Source organism: Anolis sagrei, chromosome X (assembly GCF_037176765.1).
Source record: "Anolis sagrei isolate rAnoSag1 chromosome X, rAnoSag1.mat, whole genome shotgun sequence".
NCBI lineage: Eukaryota > Metazoa > Chordata > Lepidosauria > Squamata > Dactyloidae > Anolis > Anolis sagrei.
Window position 1 is genome coordinate 7,041,664 of NC_090034.1, and position 14,238 is coordinate 7,055,901.

At 43.0% G+C, this 14,238-nt stretch overlaps 1 protein-coding gene across 5 annotated transcripts in view; it reads right to left on the reverse strand.

Moving 5' to 3' along the window:
• Positions 1-14,238, reverse strand: part of LOC132782172 (protein sidekick-1) — a 986,469-nt gene that overhangs the window by 449,460 nt on the left and 522,771 nt on the right. For 4 of the 5 annotated variants that reach the window (XM_067473289.1, XM_067473288.1, XM_067473287.1 and 1 more), the window contains exons 10-13: positions 12,961-13,077; positions 12,712-12,879; positions 7,652-7,754; positions 3,764-3,940 (exon numbers count right to left, since the gene is read on the reverse strand). In XM_067473289.1, coding sequence (XP_067329390.1) covers positions 3,764-3,940; positions 7,652-7,754; positions 12,712-12,879; positions 12,961-13,077 — 565 coding nt within the window. The remainder of the gene's footprint in view (positions 1-3,763; positions 3,941-7,651; positions 7,755-12,711; positions 12,880-12,960; positions 13,078-14,238) is intronic. The other variant, XM_067473286.1, reaches the window with a different exon arrangement.

The window sequence follows — 14,238 nt, forward strand, 5'->3', positions numbered from 1 at the left end:
TCTGCCTGACTTCTTCCCAATTGTTCTCACTTAGATGGAGCATGCAAAATAAAAAAAAAGGAGTACAAATGGTAAGAGGCAGTCAAAGCAATTGGAGGGATATATGGAGATGACACCCAGGACGAGATGGCTTTTTAACAGGGTGTCATTTGGAGTTTTGTTCCCATACATCTGCGAGAATCACTGTTATTAACATGCACTTAATAATGGAGAAATTCAAAATGACATCCTTTGCATTGCTAGCCCTGTGTTTATATCTGGTCGTCTCTCCTTGGTGATGCCCTGGGCTTTGCACACATTGATTGTTTTGAGGCAACATCATCTTTACAAATGTATGGCCATGAAATAGTCACCGGACTATGTTCAGATCCAGAAGGTTAAAGCAAAGGAAGAGCCAAAGGAGGGGTGCTAAGGTCAAAGGGACCATGCAAAGCATGTGCAGAAGTCATTTCCTTTGCTGCATTGCATTCCATTGTATGTACATGCACTTTTTCTCTTTCTTTGGAAATCAGGGTTGGCTCACAAGCAAACACACTCAGGCCCAACCTAGCATCCCATGAAAAGCTATTTGCTGCAGGGAGCAGCCAAGGGTCCTCACCACATGAGCCTTTGATGAAGACAAGTCTAAGAGAAATCCTTCATTTGAAAGTGTTCTGTCACGCGCTGGGCCTGTAATAGCTGTACATATACTTTAAGCCCAGCGGGAAGCCAGGGGGCCTCAAAGAGAGGTTCTCAGGGATTTTTCTGAAGTGATGGTCTTTAGAGTCTTTGAAGATGCAATAAAGTCTTTATTATGGAACAAACAACAAATCTTCAATGGTTCAAACAACACTTCAAGGCTTTCTTAATCTAGTCCTCAATGGACTGGTACCTGACTTTGATTAACTAAATTTCTCTGGAGGAAAAACCCTTTTTAACCTCTCCCAGGCTGCTTTCTATCTATGCCTCATTGGTGTGGGACCTACTACCGATTCCAAGTGCATCTGGGTATCGAGTAGACCTACCAGCCGAGGCTTGAAGATTTCAGCTGGAGTTCCGTGGATAGGTAAGGCTGTTCTCCCTTCGAGAATTCTTTGAAACTTCAGGGCTGTTCCCTCTGATGCTGTGAGGCTGAGAGGCTGTGAGCTCTCAGCCAGAGCTTTTGGGACCTTTCTCTTGGAATTTCTGCTTCTGTATCCCTGGATGTTACTTTTCCCTGGATGGTTATTGAGAAAGGAAGCTTTTCTACGGGACAAGCTGGTCTACGTACTATAGCTTAGCTACCTTGTGTGAGACTGTCCAAAAATGGCTCCTTTCCCTCCCAGAGCCCAGAACAAGGGGCCGAACAAAGCTTAAGTATGATGGACAGGAGGCATGTCCTATGACTGCAAAACAGATAACAGAAAGAAAATAAAGTTGGAGCTCCTGGTACAGCCGTATCAGCACAGAAAGTCTTAAGACTCTGGCAGGTTTGTATAGGAAGACACAATATTTTGAATACCCTGGACCTATTGGCCAAACTATTATTTAGCATGCATATGTTTCCGGGTTCAATTATAGGTTTCATCAGTTATGACAGTCTTTTAGTAGGAGAGATTTGGGTGAAGATGAGAGTAGAAATGTCTGGAGAGATCTCACACTTTGACGGTCTTCTAAATAATACACACATCAGTACATGCTAATTGTCAGCCTTCATGCTAAGAGTGTAAAGCTGTGTCTAGTCTATTCTTAAAATCCCCAAAGAAAAGCAGAAGACAACAATTTAAGCATAGGAAACAGCAATCTAATTAAGCACCGGAAGAAACAATCTGTTTGGGGTCCTCTTCTCAGCGTGGGATTCCAACCAGGAGAGCGAAAGAGGAGAATGCAAAAATGTATGGTTTCCAAACATAATTCGTTGATGGCACTCAAGATGGCACTCAAGATAGATATAACAAATGTATAGCAAATATATAACAAAACCTTAGCGATGAATATGTTGAAGAAACATCCTTATGCACCTTCTCTAAGACAAGATTAGGTGTAACTAGCTAGCAGAAACTGATGCTATTAAAAAAAAACACATTAGTACTCAGATTCAGTCTAAAAGATTATGGTATTAGACTATCATCTCCTGCTCGACAAAACTGCCGGCTGTTCTTACAATCCACTTCCATCAAAGCTTAAGGATCAGCTCAGCCGAGGAAAACAATCAATGCAGGTCCCTTTCAATTTTATACTTATCAGCAGAGCATTTAATACAGATAATCATGGGCAAACACAGCCCTCCGTGAAGAAGAGGGAAGTGGGAAGCTTCAGGTCTGAATCAGAGAAGGTTGGGTTTGCACCTGGAACTGGTGCTATAAGCCTTGTATCTGTAAAATGCCAAAACAGGCTGAGATCAAAGCATCACAAGGAAGGACTGGAAGACTCACGATTTCATAGAATCATAGATAGAATCAAAGAGTTGGAAGAGACCTCATGGGCCATCCAGTCCAACCCCCTGCCAAGAAGCAGGAATATTGCATTCAAATCACCCCTGACAGATGGCCATCCAGCCTCTGTTTAAAAGCTTCCAAAGAAGGTGCCTCCATCACACTCCGGGGCAGAGAGTTCCACTGCTGAACGGCTCTCACAGTCAGGAAGTTCTTCCTCATGTTCAGGTGGAATCTCCTTTCTTGTAGTTTGAAGTCATTGTTCCATTGCGTCCTAGTCTCCAGGGAATCAGAAAACAAGCTTGCTCCCTCCTCCTCCCTGTGGCTTCCTCTCACATATTTATACATGACAATCATATCTCTTCTCAGCCTTCTCTTATTCAGGCTAAACATGCCCAGCTCCTTAAGCTGCTCCTCATAGGTCTTGTTCTCCAGACCCTTGATCATTTTAGTCGCCCTCCTCTGGACACATTCCAGCTTGTCAATATCTCTCTTGAATTGTGGTGCCCAGAATTGGACACAGTATTCCAGGTGTGGTCTAACCAAAGCAGAATAGAGGGGTAGCATGACTTCCTTAGATCTAGACATTATGATCCTCTTGATGCAGGCCAAAATCCCATTGGCTTTTTTTGCCACCACATCACATTGTTGGCTCATGTTTAACTTGTTGTCCACGAGGACTCCAAGATCTTTTTCACACGTACTGCTCTCGAGCCAGGCATCCCCCATTCTCTATCTGGGCGACTTGGAAGGCGCTGAACAGACTGTACTCTGGCACCACGTGATGCAGAGCCAACCTCAAGAAATGAGGCTACAAAGTGGAATCCACGACATGCGAGTGTGGAGAAGAGCAAACCACTGACCACCTGCTGCAATGCACCCTGAGCCCTGCCACATGCACAATGGAGAAACTTCTTGCGGCAACACCAGAAGCACTCCAAGTGGCCAGATACTGGTCAAAGGACATTTAATCAACTACCAAACTCACAAATTTTGTATTTTGCCTGTTTGTTTGTTTGTTTTGTTCTGTTAGAAATGTAATATATTGACTGGTTGCCCTGACACGACAAATAAATCACCTATTGCTAACCCTGTTTTGGATTATGCATCTTCTTTCCTTATTCCTGCTTTTTCATATGTTTTATCTGTTTTGTAAAAAAGATGTTTGTTTATACTCTGGACTTTTGTGTGGTTCTGTTGTCATAGGGGTTTCCAGGCCTGGGGGGCAACACTATGCTTAAATAGTTCTAGATAATGAACTGATTTGGTTTCTTAAAAGCAAATATAAAGTCAAAATTTTAAAAAAATGTAGAGAAAAGAAGAAGACATAAATGACCATCAGCATTATCCAAAACAGTTGCGATACTCACATTACTTCCATCCGAGCCACCCTGGAATCATTCCCTCCGAAGGAAGTGACTTCGCACGTGTAGTCTCCAATGTCCCCGGACCACGTCTGGCTAATGATGAGGGTGCCGTCTTTGTCGATGGTGAGGCGGGAGCTGCTAGATGGATTTATGACAACGTTGTCCTTCTTCCAAACATACCTGATTGTCACAGTATTTCAGACCGTTAAAGTCAGATGTCTATTTCGTTAAAAAAGATGACATATCAAGTGCTGAAATTATACGGTATAAAACAGAGCTAAATAATTATGTAGCACAGTCAAGCTTGCTAGTAATCTTCCAAGGTCTCTTTCGGATCCAGTCAATGTCTGTCAGACCTGAAAGACTAATAAAAAGCAATTGCCCTCCTTAAACATTAAATTTGAGGCAGGAGTTGTCAATCAAAGCCAACTCTGGTGGCGGAATGAGGAGCTTTTGTTCCCAGAAGTGTAAAGAGAAAGGGTACAATTGTCCTTAGTTTTCTTAATTGTGGATTTTTAAACCGCAAGTCTTAAATGAATTGTCACTTCCATTGTATCCCAGAATCTCCAGAAACCTATAGACATCACCCTCCACCCTGATTTCTCTTCAGATTGTATATAGCGGGCATGGGCAAACCTCAGCTCTCCCTTGAGGTGTTTTGGACTTCAACTTCCACAATTCCTGGCCTCAGGCCCTTTCCTTTTTCCCCTCAGCCGCTTAAGCGGCTGAGGGGAAAAAGGAAAGGGCCTGAGGTCAGGAATTGTGGGAGTTGAAGTCCAAAATACCTGGAGAGCTGAAGTTTGCCCATGCCTGCTATATAGCATAAAATATCATTTCAACACAACTCTTTTCTCCTATTTTTGTACAGAATGCACATACAACTATAGTTCTTCCATATCCCTCTAATCTGGAGATACTCTTTTAAGAGTCTGTTTTCTCTACAAAAGAGACCTCAACTTTTAATTCTTGTAAGGGATCATCAACTAAGTATTTTTGCATGCAAGGACAAAACATTAAATTCCTCTCCAATATTCTCCCCACATACAAATGCCTTCAAATGTTGTTGTTTATCACACAAAAACTATTTTCAGCACAGAAAATTAATTCTCTATATAGTGAAAACTGCTGCTATAAATAAACATATCTTTCTCTGAAAATTATTCCTTCACAGTATTCTAGGACAGTAGTTTCCAACCTTATTTTCGACCAGGGACCACTTTGACTCTCCAACATTAGTACCAAACGGGTTACGAATCAGTTTTTGGTCAACTTTAAATTCGGTTTGGTTATTTGCTGATTCAAAAAACTGCATTGGAGAGACCACATCAGTTCTAGTTTATGATACAGAACATCTGCTCACCCACAGTAAACCATATTTAATAATCTAGAGATGTTGTGGTAGCAGTAATCTTTTGTGGGTAGTTAACTTCTCCCCTTCCGACATCCCTGTTGCACATACAACTATATTCTAGGACAGTAGTTCCCAACTTTTTTTTTGACCAGGGGCCACTCTCCAACATTAGTACCAAAAGGGTTACGAATCAGTTTTTGGTCAACTTTAAATTCGGTTTGTTTATTTGGGGTGCTGATTCAAAAAACTGCATTGGAGAGACCACATCAGCTCTAGTTTCTGATACAGAACATATGCCATCCAGTAGTTCCCATCTGCTTGCCCACAGAAAACCATATTTAATAATCTAGAGATGTTGTGGTAGCAGTAATCTTTCGTGGGTAGTCAACCTCTCCCCTTACGACATCCTTGTTGCCTCGGCACTCTAAGAGGGTTTCGCAAGACCAGTTGCTCTCATTGCTGCGTGGTTATAAGGCAACAGTGTAGTAATTGTGAGGCCGCAGACCATATTTGCGTTCTTGGGGCCCACTGGTGGCCCACGGACCACAGGTTGGAAACCACTATTCTAGGAGGCCATGAGTTGGATTCAAGCTGATTACAAAGATATCTAAAGCAACGTATGTGTTGTGGCTGAGCTAGTTCCTGACGGTGAGGATGAGTTTCAGCTTCCTGGCTCTTTGTCTGTGCCTCAAATCTTGGCGCCTGCATCTGAGGCTCTCACAGACAGAGCTGTGCCAACACAGCTGTTTTCACCAGAAAGGAATTTTAATGAAGAGAATAGCAGCTAGGTGCCTTCCCACGATGATATCAAAAGTAATGATAACCACAATGATATCGAAAGTAATGATAAGGATTTGTCCTGAGAAGCTCGCCTTGATCTCCGGGTCAGACGCAGTTCACGTCTGGCAAGCAGGCGGGAGGCTCCCTCGATGCAAGGTCGTCGCAATGCTTTTATGATGCTGAGAGTCTAATGTTTTGATGTTAGAAAGGTATTTAGGCCTTCTGGAAACTCTGTGAAACTGTCAGTTCAACGTACCTTATTAGCCTGAAAGCTTCATGGAATAACCTGAGCCTGGAAAGCAGTAAGCTTGGGATTTCTTGCATTGTGTTCTTTGGGGCAAATGGTTCTTTGCTTGTACCTGGGACTCTGGTTTGATTTTTGCCAATAGGATTATGTCTCTTGCTTTTACCTGAAGATCTTTGGAACTGTATCCTGCATTTAACCTTAATCTTTGGAACTTTGCATTGCTTATTCTTTGTTTTGACTTGGATTCTTTCTTCAATAAACTATAAAACTACAGCTCTTGTGTGGTGGTGCTTGGAAGCAAGGTGAAGCCTACTCTGAATTGCAACAGTATGTGCAAATCTTCATGCACTTAAAATATGCTATATAAAAGTTAACTAGATCTAACATTTGTTGTTGTTGTTCATTCGTTCAGTCGTCTCCGACTCTTTGTGACCTCATGGACCAGCCCACGCCAGAGCTCCCTGTCGGCCGTCATCACCCCCAGCTCCTTCAAGGTCAGTCCAGTCAATTCAAGGATGCCATCCATCCATCTTGCCCTTGGTCGGCCCCTCTTCCTTTTGCCTTCCACTTTCCCCAGCATCATTGTCTTCTCTAGGCTTTCCTGTCTCCTCATGATGTGGCCAAAGGACTTCAACTTTGTCTCTAGTCTCCTTCCCTCCAGTGAGCAGCCGGGCTTTATTTCCTGGAGGATGGACTGGTTGGATCTTCTCGCAGTCCAAAGCACTCTCAGATCTAACATTACATTTTTATTTTTTATGGGACATTCCACATTTTCTTCTGTCAGATATTTCAGTGCTAAGATTTATAGTACAGAACTATTTTACAGCCGTGTATAGAAAGACCCACAGACATAACACTATTAGCACTATAAGGGGGAGGAAGCTTTTAAGACAAGGTTTCCTCCTTTATTCATTTTCTTTTACTTTTACAGCAGTGAAATTGTTTAACATGTTCTAAAGGGAAAGGCAGCATTCCTCGTTTGCCTTTCCCTTTTTCATCTGCATTCGTTTTCATTCCTCTCCATGCTCTCTGCATGTCAAAGAAACAGAGGGGGAATTCCTCTAATTCATGCCTGTAGGATTTGGCAGTTTTAAGACGACTTTACATTCTGAATTGATTATTTTCTTTTTTCAGAAGCAGATGTGATGCTTTCAGGAATATTTTCAAGATTCCTCTCTGTAAACATCCCTACAAGCCTATTAAACTGCTTTAGGTTTGATTCTCATTAAGTATCAGCTTTTGACAAGTCGGTTTTATTGATATCATATTAACCCTGACAGTAAATCAGGGGAAGTGATATTGAAGTCATGAAGTGGAACATAGTTTGTTGTAAATAATATATAAGTTTGAAGAGGGAAAATAAAAAAAGACGTGACGGGATGAATGGCGCAACCTACCACCTTAGGACTCATAGAAAAACCCAAGGACTGGAATGAGCTCTCCTAACACAACGCAGCGGGTTTGTAAAATTAAGCTCAAATAAGCTGCACAAACAACTGTGGACACCACCAACCTGATTGAAATTCTCGGGTCATGAGCAGCTTCGCATTGCAGCATCGCTGTGGTTCCCTTAATAACAGTGCTGTCCTCAGGAGGGCGAACGATAAAAGTGCGATCTGGAAGAGAACACGACCCACAGTTCAGGTAAAATTGCCGGCTTCCATCTTGACTTAGGTGTTTGCCCTCGGAAAGCAGTGAGTTCGGTTATTTGTCATCCAGACAAGAACATTTCTGCTCCCTGGGCTCCTTGCGTCTAGCAAACATGGGGAAAGTGCAAAGTTCTCTGCAGACTCTCTTCCCCAGAAATCCATGCAAGGGATTACGGCCGTCTCCCGCCTTTAATTTCCCAATGGACGCCAATTGCAAAGAGGCAGCAATATTCGAAAAGCAAACCCGGAGGCAATTTTACTGCTGGGTGTTCCTCATGGGTTGGGTTCAAGTGCTGACCCCTTCAGAGTAATTAGGAAATCAGGAAACAGCCATTCACTGGGCTGGACGGAGTGTCGTCCCCCCCCCCCCCCACTTACACTTAACTCATTTTAGGGACATGGCAGTGGCAACCTTAATGGTAGGTAACACTAACTATGGTTGGCATGCAATCAGAATTCAAATGAGAGGTCTAAAGGCAACTTCAGATCTTCAGTTCAAGATACTTCAGTCGTTTTTTCAACTAGGAGCATTTTAATGGCAATCTTTCATGTCAATGCAGACAGGTCTTTGAAGTGCAGTTAAGGCAGAAGGGGAAGAGTCAGTCCAGAGAAAGACAAATACAAAATATGCTCTAAAGACAACTTATAAAGAGAATATGCCCTACCAACAATACATTCATACTGTTCTGTCGTGTGCTGGGCCTGTAAAGAATTTCCTTTAGAACAGGACGTGCAACCTTTGCCCAGCGGGAAGCCAGGGGCCCCAAAGAGAAGTTCTCAGAGGTTTTCCACCACAAATGATCTTTAGATGGCTTGTGAAGTATAACAAAGTCCTTTATTAATGAACAATCAAACAGAAACTTCTCTTGTCTTCAGTAAAGATAAACAAATGAATCCAGACTTTTATGCAACTGGTGGCTTCCTAAACTTGCCCACGAAGGACAGGCAACCATCTTCAATAACTTCTTAAAAAGGAAAATCCCCTTTTTAACTTCACCCAGGCTGACTGTAATCTAACTCTTACTGATGTGGGCTCCGCTACCGGGTCGAACTGCGTCTCGAAGCACCGAGTGGACCTACCAGTAAAGGCTTAGATACTCTACAGCTGGAGTTCTTTGGTCTTTCAAACTGTTCACCCTCCGAAATTCCTCAAAGCTTTAGGACTGCTTCCCTGGAAATCTTTGGGTGCTCTTAAGACTGTTCATCTCCGGAAGGTCTTAAGGGTTGAAGCTTTTGTACAGGGGAAGCTTGCACATGTCCTGTACATTAGCTTTCCTTGCCGAGACTAACTAAAAATGGCTCCATTCTCTTCCCAATTGCCCTGAGCAAGGGGCGGAACCAAAACTTAACGATGATGGACAGGTGACTTATTTATTTGGAGTGCTTCTATCCCGCCTTTCTCAACCCCCTAGGGGGGACTCAGAGCGGCTTACAAAAGGCACAATTCGATGCCCAACAATTCACAAAATACAAAAAACAATTTACGATTTAACATCAACAGTTATTACTAGTTAAAACAATCAAATCAATACAACACCAGCAATAAAATCATTTTGTGGTCAATGACTTGCCCTATGAGTGCAACCAAAGGAAGCCACCTATCTGCAGAGTCCCTGAAACCTTGGACTGCAAGCAAACATTTAACACAAAGCAAATAAAATTGGAGCTCCTGGTACAGCCGTACCAGAACACATACAGTGGATGGCCATCATGGCAGTAATAGGAAAAATATCACATAAAGTTACATAAATGAATCCTAGATTGATTGATTGATTGATTGGATTTATAGCCCTCTTTTCCTTCAGGCCAAGATTCAATCTGAAGCCCAAGTGCTTAAACTGAATTGCCCTACTTTAGACCTATTATGAGAAGACATAAGATAATAAATGCTTGGCAAAAGAGAAGGAAGTAGGAAAAGAGGAGAACTTCTCAAAGAAGGTGTATATATGCCCTCAATGATGCCATCATATTGAGGCTACAACATTTAGATAGGTCATTGATAACAAGGGAACTTGGAGATCTTGCATTAATATGTTTCTCATAAGTTGAAGCTGACCTGACAGCAGCTAACAATGACAAAATTACTCCACATCATAGGATGTGAAGTGTACATAGTAATATGGGAAACTATCTTATGTTTACAGGCCCCTTGGTATCATGTATCATGTTTTGCAGTTGGTGGTGGTTGGTGGGGGTAGGCCTAGCAGTTGGTGATGGAAGGGTTAATGTAAGTCTTAGTTCTAAAGGGTTGAGTAATTTGTAAGTAAGAGTTCATGGGTGAAAGCAATTAAGGGTGGAGGTATGCAAGAGATAGGTTGCAGCTGGGTGTTTCTGGATATAAGGAGCTAGCCTTGAGACTGATTTGGGAGAAAAGTATTGTTTTATTTTGGTGGTAGATACTGCTGGTTTTTCCCCAGGTCTCTGGATTTTCAGTATCCTGACCTGTCTCCTGAACTCTTAGAACCCTGGAACTTTGAATCTCTGGACTGGCTTTGGACTACGGTATAGACTCTTGATCCCAGGACTTTGCTCATTGAACTCTCGGCATTTGACCACTGGGCTGGACCTTTTGACTACAGTGTTATCTTGAACCTGCAACAGTGTTTGCTGTCAGTTTTTTTTTTTTATATTCTGTGTCTGAGTGCTATCTTTATGTTTTATGTTTTAGACTATTAAAACAGCCAGAAAATATGATGTTTTAATTAAATTGTTTAATACAAACTGGGAGTTTGGTTCATCACTGCCTAAATATTGGCAGAGCCCTGGCAACATGACACTTGGTGGCACAGCGGGTTAAACCACTGAGCTGCTGCACTTGCTGACAGGCCCAGCTTCTGCCAACCTAGCAGTTCAAACACATGCAAATGTGAGTAGATCAATAGGTACCGCTTTGGCAGGAAGGTTACAGCACTCCATGCAGTAATGCCTATGGCCACGTGACCTCAGAGATGTCTACGGACAACGTTCGCTCTTTGGCTGAAAGAAATGGAGATGAGCACCAACCTCTATTGTCAGGCACGACTGGACTTAACGTCAGGGGAAACTTTTACCTATCTTATGTTCACCGGAATTTCTAATAGGCATCCTTCCAAGCCCTATGTGGGAATGTCATGGTTTGCACCAGGGCCCTTTGTATGCAATGCATGTGCTGTGCCATTGAGCTGTAGAGACTTATCTCATAAAATATTTCATAAAACCTCACAAACTCAAGAGGTGACATTCACCCTAAACATCATTATAAAGTCCCATCATTCAAAAGTGCTCAGGAAATGAAGGTCACTGAGCAAGTAGACACAAAAGATTTCACAGAAAGGAAACGGCTGCAGAGTACATCAGCCAAATCCAAGTGTAAAAAAGGAAGGTAAATGGAAAAGAGGAACAAAGTCCCATTCCTCAGAAGCAATAATAGGCCACAATGCTTGGAGAGATATCTTGACAAGGAACAAGAGTCAAGTGCTCAGTGTGAACATCAGATCCCATTAAGCACCGTGTCCAAGAGTGCGGAATATTTCTGCTCTTCAGGTTATATAACAGGGTCATCTGAACTGCTGCAGTAACAGTGTGCGATTGAATTAAATAACTTTTCAGAGATCACCTATTCAGAATAGAACTTTGACAGGACACCTCCACCCACGTTTCACTGACGTGGAAGAGCAAGCAGCTCCTTTTCAAATATCCTTGCATCTCATAAAGGTCTTTAGGACGATGGCAACTAAACTTGAGTTTGGGAAAGTTGCATGCTCAACCCCATCAATGCTACTCACCCTACTCAAATTTGAACAATGTCTTAAATGTTTGGAAAACCAGTGGTTTAAATGAAATCTAGAAGGTACATACACAATTCCTACTCAATTATTCAATGACCTCCCATTGACTCACCCACCCACTAGGCTTGGTTGATCCAGCAAGTTAATTTCTAATATCGTTATGAAATCGTAAATAAAATACCTTTAGAAGTGATATCGACGCGTTTTGGCAACCTGGAAGTGTTTTTGCCATATCGAAGCCGTGTCTGCCATCTTCCTTATGACTTCCGGCAGTGAATCGTAAATGCTGGGGGTGTGGCTTCAGGAATAGCTGTTCTTACCCATGGCCACCTCCTTCCTCTTTGCATCGGCGGCTTTGCGAGTTAGGCTTTGTGAGGAGGGCATGACTACCTCCCTGGCAACAAACGGCGATGCGGAAGAGCTGGGCGTAGCCACACCCACATCGCAAAGCCCACCTCGCAAAGCCGCCGATGCAAAGAGGAAGGAGGTGAGGGTGGGTAAGAACAGCTGTTCCTGAAAGCCACACCCAAGCGAACTCCAAGGAGCGCTGTGCTTGGCCACGCCCACCTCTCCCTTCTGCATGACTGACAGCTTGACGGGAAGGGAAGAAAAGGTAAGAGATTTTAAAAGTGTTAGTTTTAAAACCTCTCACCTTTCCTTCCCTTCCCGGCAAGCTGTCCATCATGCAGAAGGAAGAGGTGGGCGTGGCCAAGCACAGCGCTCCTTGGAGGTTGCTGGGGGCGAGGCCTCCAAGGAGGGCTGTGCTTGGCCACGCCCACCTCTCCCTTCTGCATGACTGACAGCTTGCTGGGAAGGGAAGGAAAGGCGAGAGAAGCTCGCCGCAAGGGAAGGAAGGGAAACTGCAAGATTTTAATGGTTCTGGAGGGAGGAGCACCTTCCATTAACGAAACAAAGGAAGTGATTCGTATTTCCTGGTATTTCCGATCTTTTTTTAAAGAAAATTTCGGAAATAATTTCAAAATCGAACCACCAGTGCCCCCTATATACGAAACGAGTTTAGAACCATTTTTTTTTCTTGATCAACCAAGCCTACCACCCACAAAGAGGCATTTTGGAAACTGGTTTCCCAAGGGTAACCAGTTGAAGTAGACTAGGCCTTGGTCAATGCTAGTGTTTGACTCAAACATGATCCTTACTCCAAACAGTAAGAGCAGCAGAGGCATTAAGGACTCCTTCAGAGTTGACGGCACAGCAGGTATAGTTTCCAGCATCTTGAAGGAAGACCGGGGATATTTGGAGTCCTCCAGACTCAAGGAGCAGGAACCTGGGGATCTGGACAGAGCCACTGGCCAAAATCTGGTGCTCTGAAACACAGCATGGAAAAATAGCTTCAGTCCTCTGAGCAGAAAATTAGAGTGATTGCCCCAAAAGAAATAAAAAAGTACCTCTCCTCCAAGCAATTGCAGGCTTTGGGGCTCCAGAAACATCGCATCTTAATACCGCAGTCATCCCTTCAGTCACAGTGATATCGGCTGGAGGATGAGTAAAAGTGGGGGCAACATCTGGAAGAAAAAAACAGGGTGTTTCTTTAATAGAGTTCTTGGATAACTCTTTGAACGATCTGGAAGCTCCCAGTGGAATGGTTCTCTCTATTTTTGTTGCACCACTAATGGACAAGCACATGACAATAACAACAGGAAAACCTTTCAGAAGAGAAAGCAACCTTTCGCTATTTGCCTCCTGGGAATTGGCCAACTTGCCTTGCTGGCTAAATGAATAAAATAAACCCCTGGCAGCAGTTGCAGAAGCGCAAGCAGCACGGCTTTAAGGCAAAGCAAGAAGAAGGGTTTGAAAAGAAGGGTTTGGAGGAAAGCAGATGAACGGAAATAAACAGGACTCGTTGCTTTTATCCTCCTAACGTGCTTCTTTAAGATGAAAAGCAACATGAGTCTGACATTAGTTTGCCAAGTTAAATGTCAGCCAAAAGAAGTTTCTGTTTGAATCCCATCCAAGGTACATCTATGTTTCTACCAAGCTTCCCTTGCCATTCTGTTTTAATGTGCCACTTTCTTTCAGCTTCCAATGCAAAGATCAAACAGGGCCAGCCTTATTATCTCAAGCCTGGAGAAGATATCAGACGTTAGAAGAGCCCCATATGTGTTCAGAGGTAAGACTTGGAAAGATCTAACAATGTAGCCGAGTGTCAATCACAGGAGATGTATAGCTGGGCACCTATCCATCACGCCGGAATCCAGCGAATAACTGTCATTGCTAAAGCTGAGGCTATTAAAGGAGATTAGAGCTAGAAGGTCATCCACTGCACCTAGGACCAAGCCTACACTCTCGGTATAGAAAGGAATCATTATCGCAGGCATGGCCTAGTGATGGGCAACCTTTTGAGCTTGGTGTGTCAAAATTTGCCAAAAACCTGAGCATAACTTGGGTGGAGTGTCACTTTGAGAAAAAAACCCCATAATTTTGCAATATTTATAGTTTAAATAAGAAAAATGTATAATCCATGCTGAGTTATGGAGTGGACAATGCTCAAACGTGCAGTTGTTAAATTTGTAGAGCCTTTTACAAATGTAAGGATGGAATTAGATTGGCTCTTATAAGGTGTATTTCTCTGTATGTGGCTGCATGTGTCTGCGTGTCATCAAAAATAGCCATGCGTGTCAGTGCTGATACGCATGTCATAGGTTCACCATCACAGGCCTAGATGG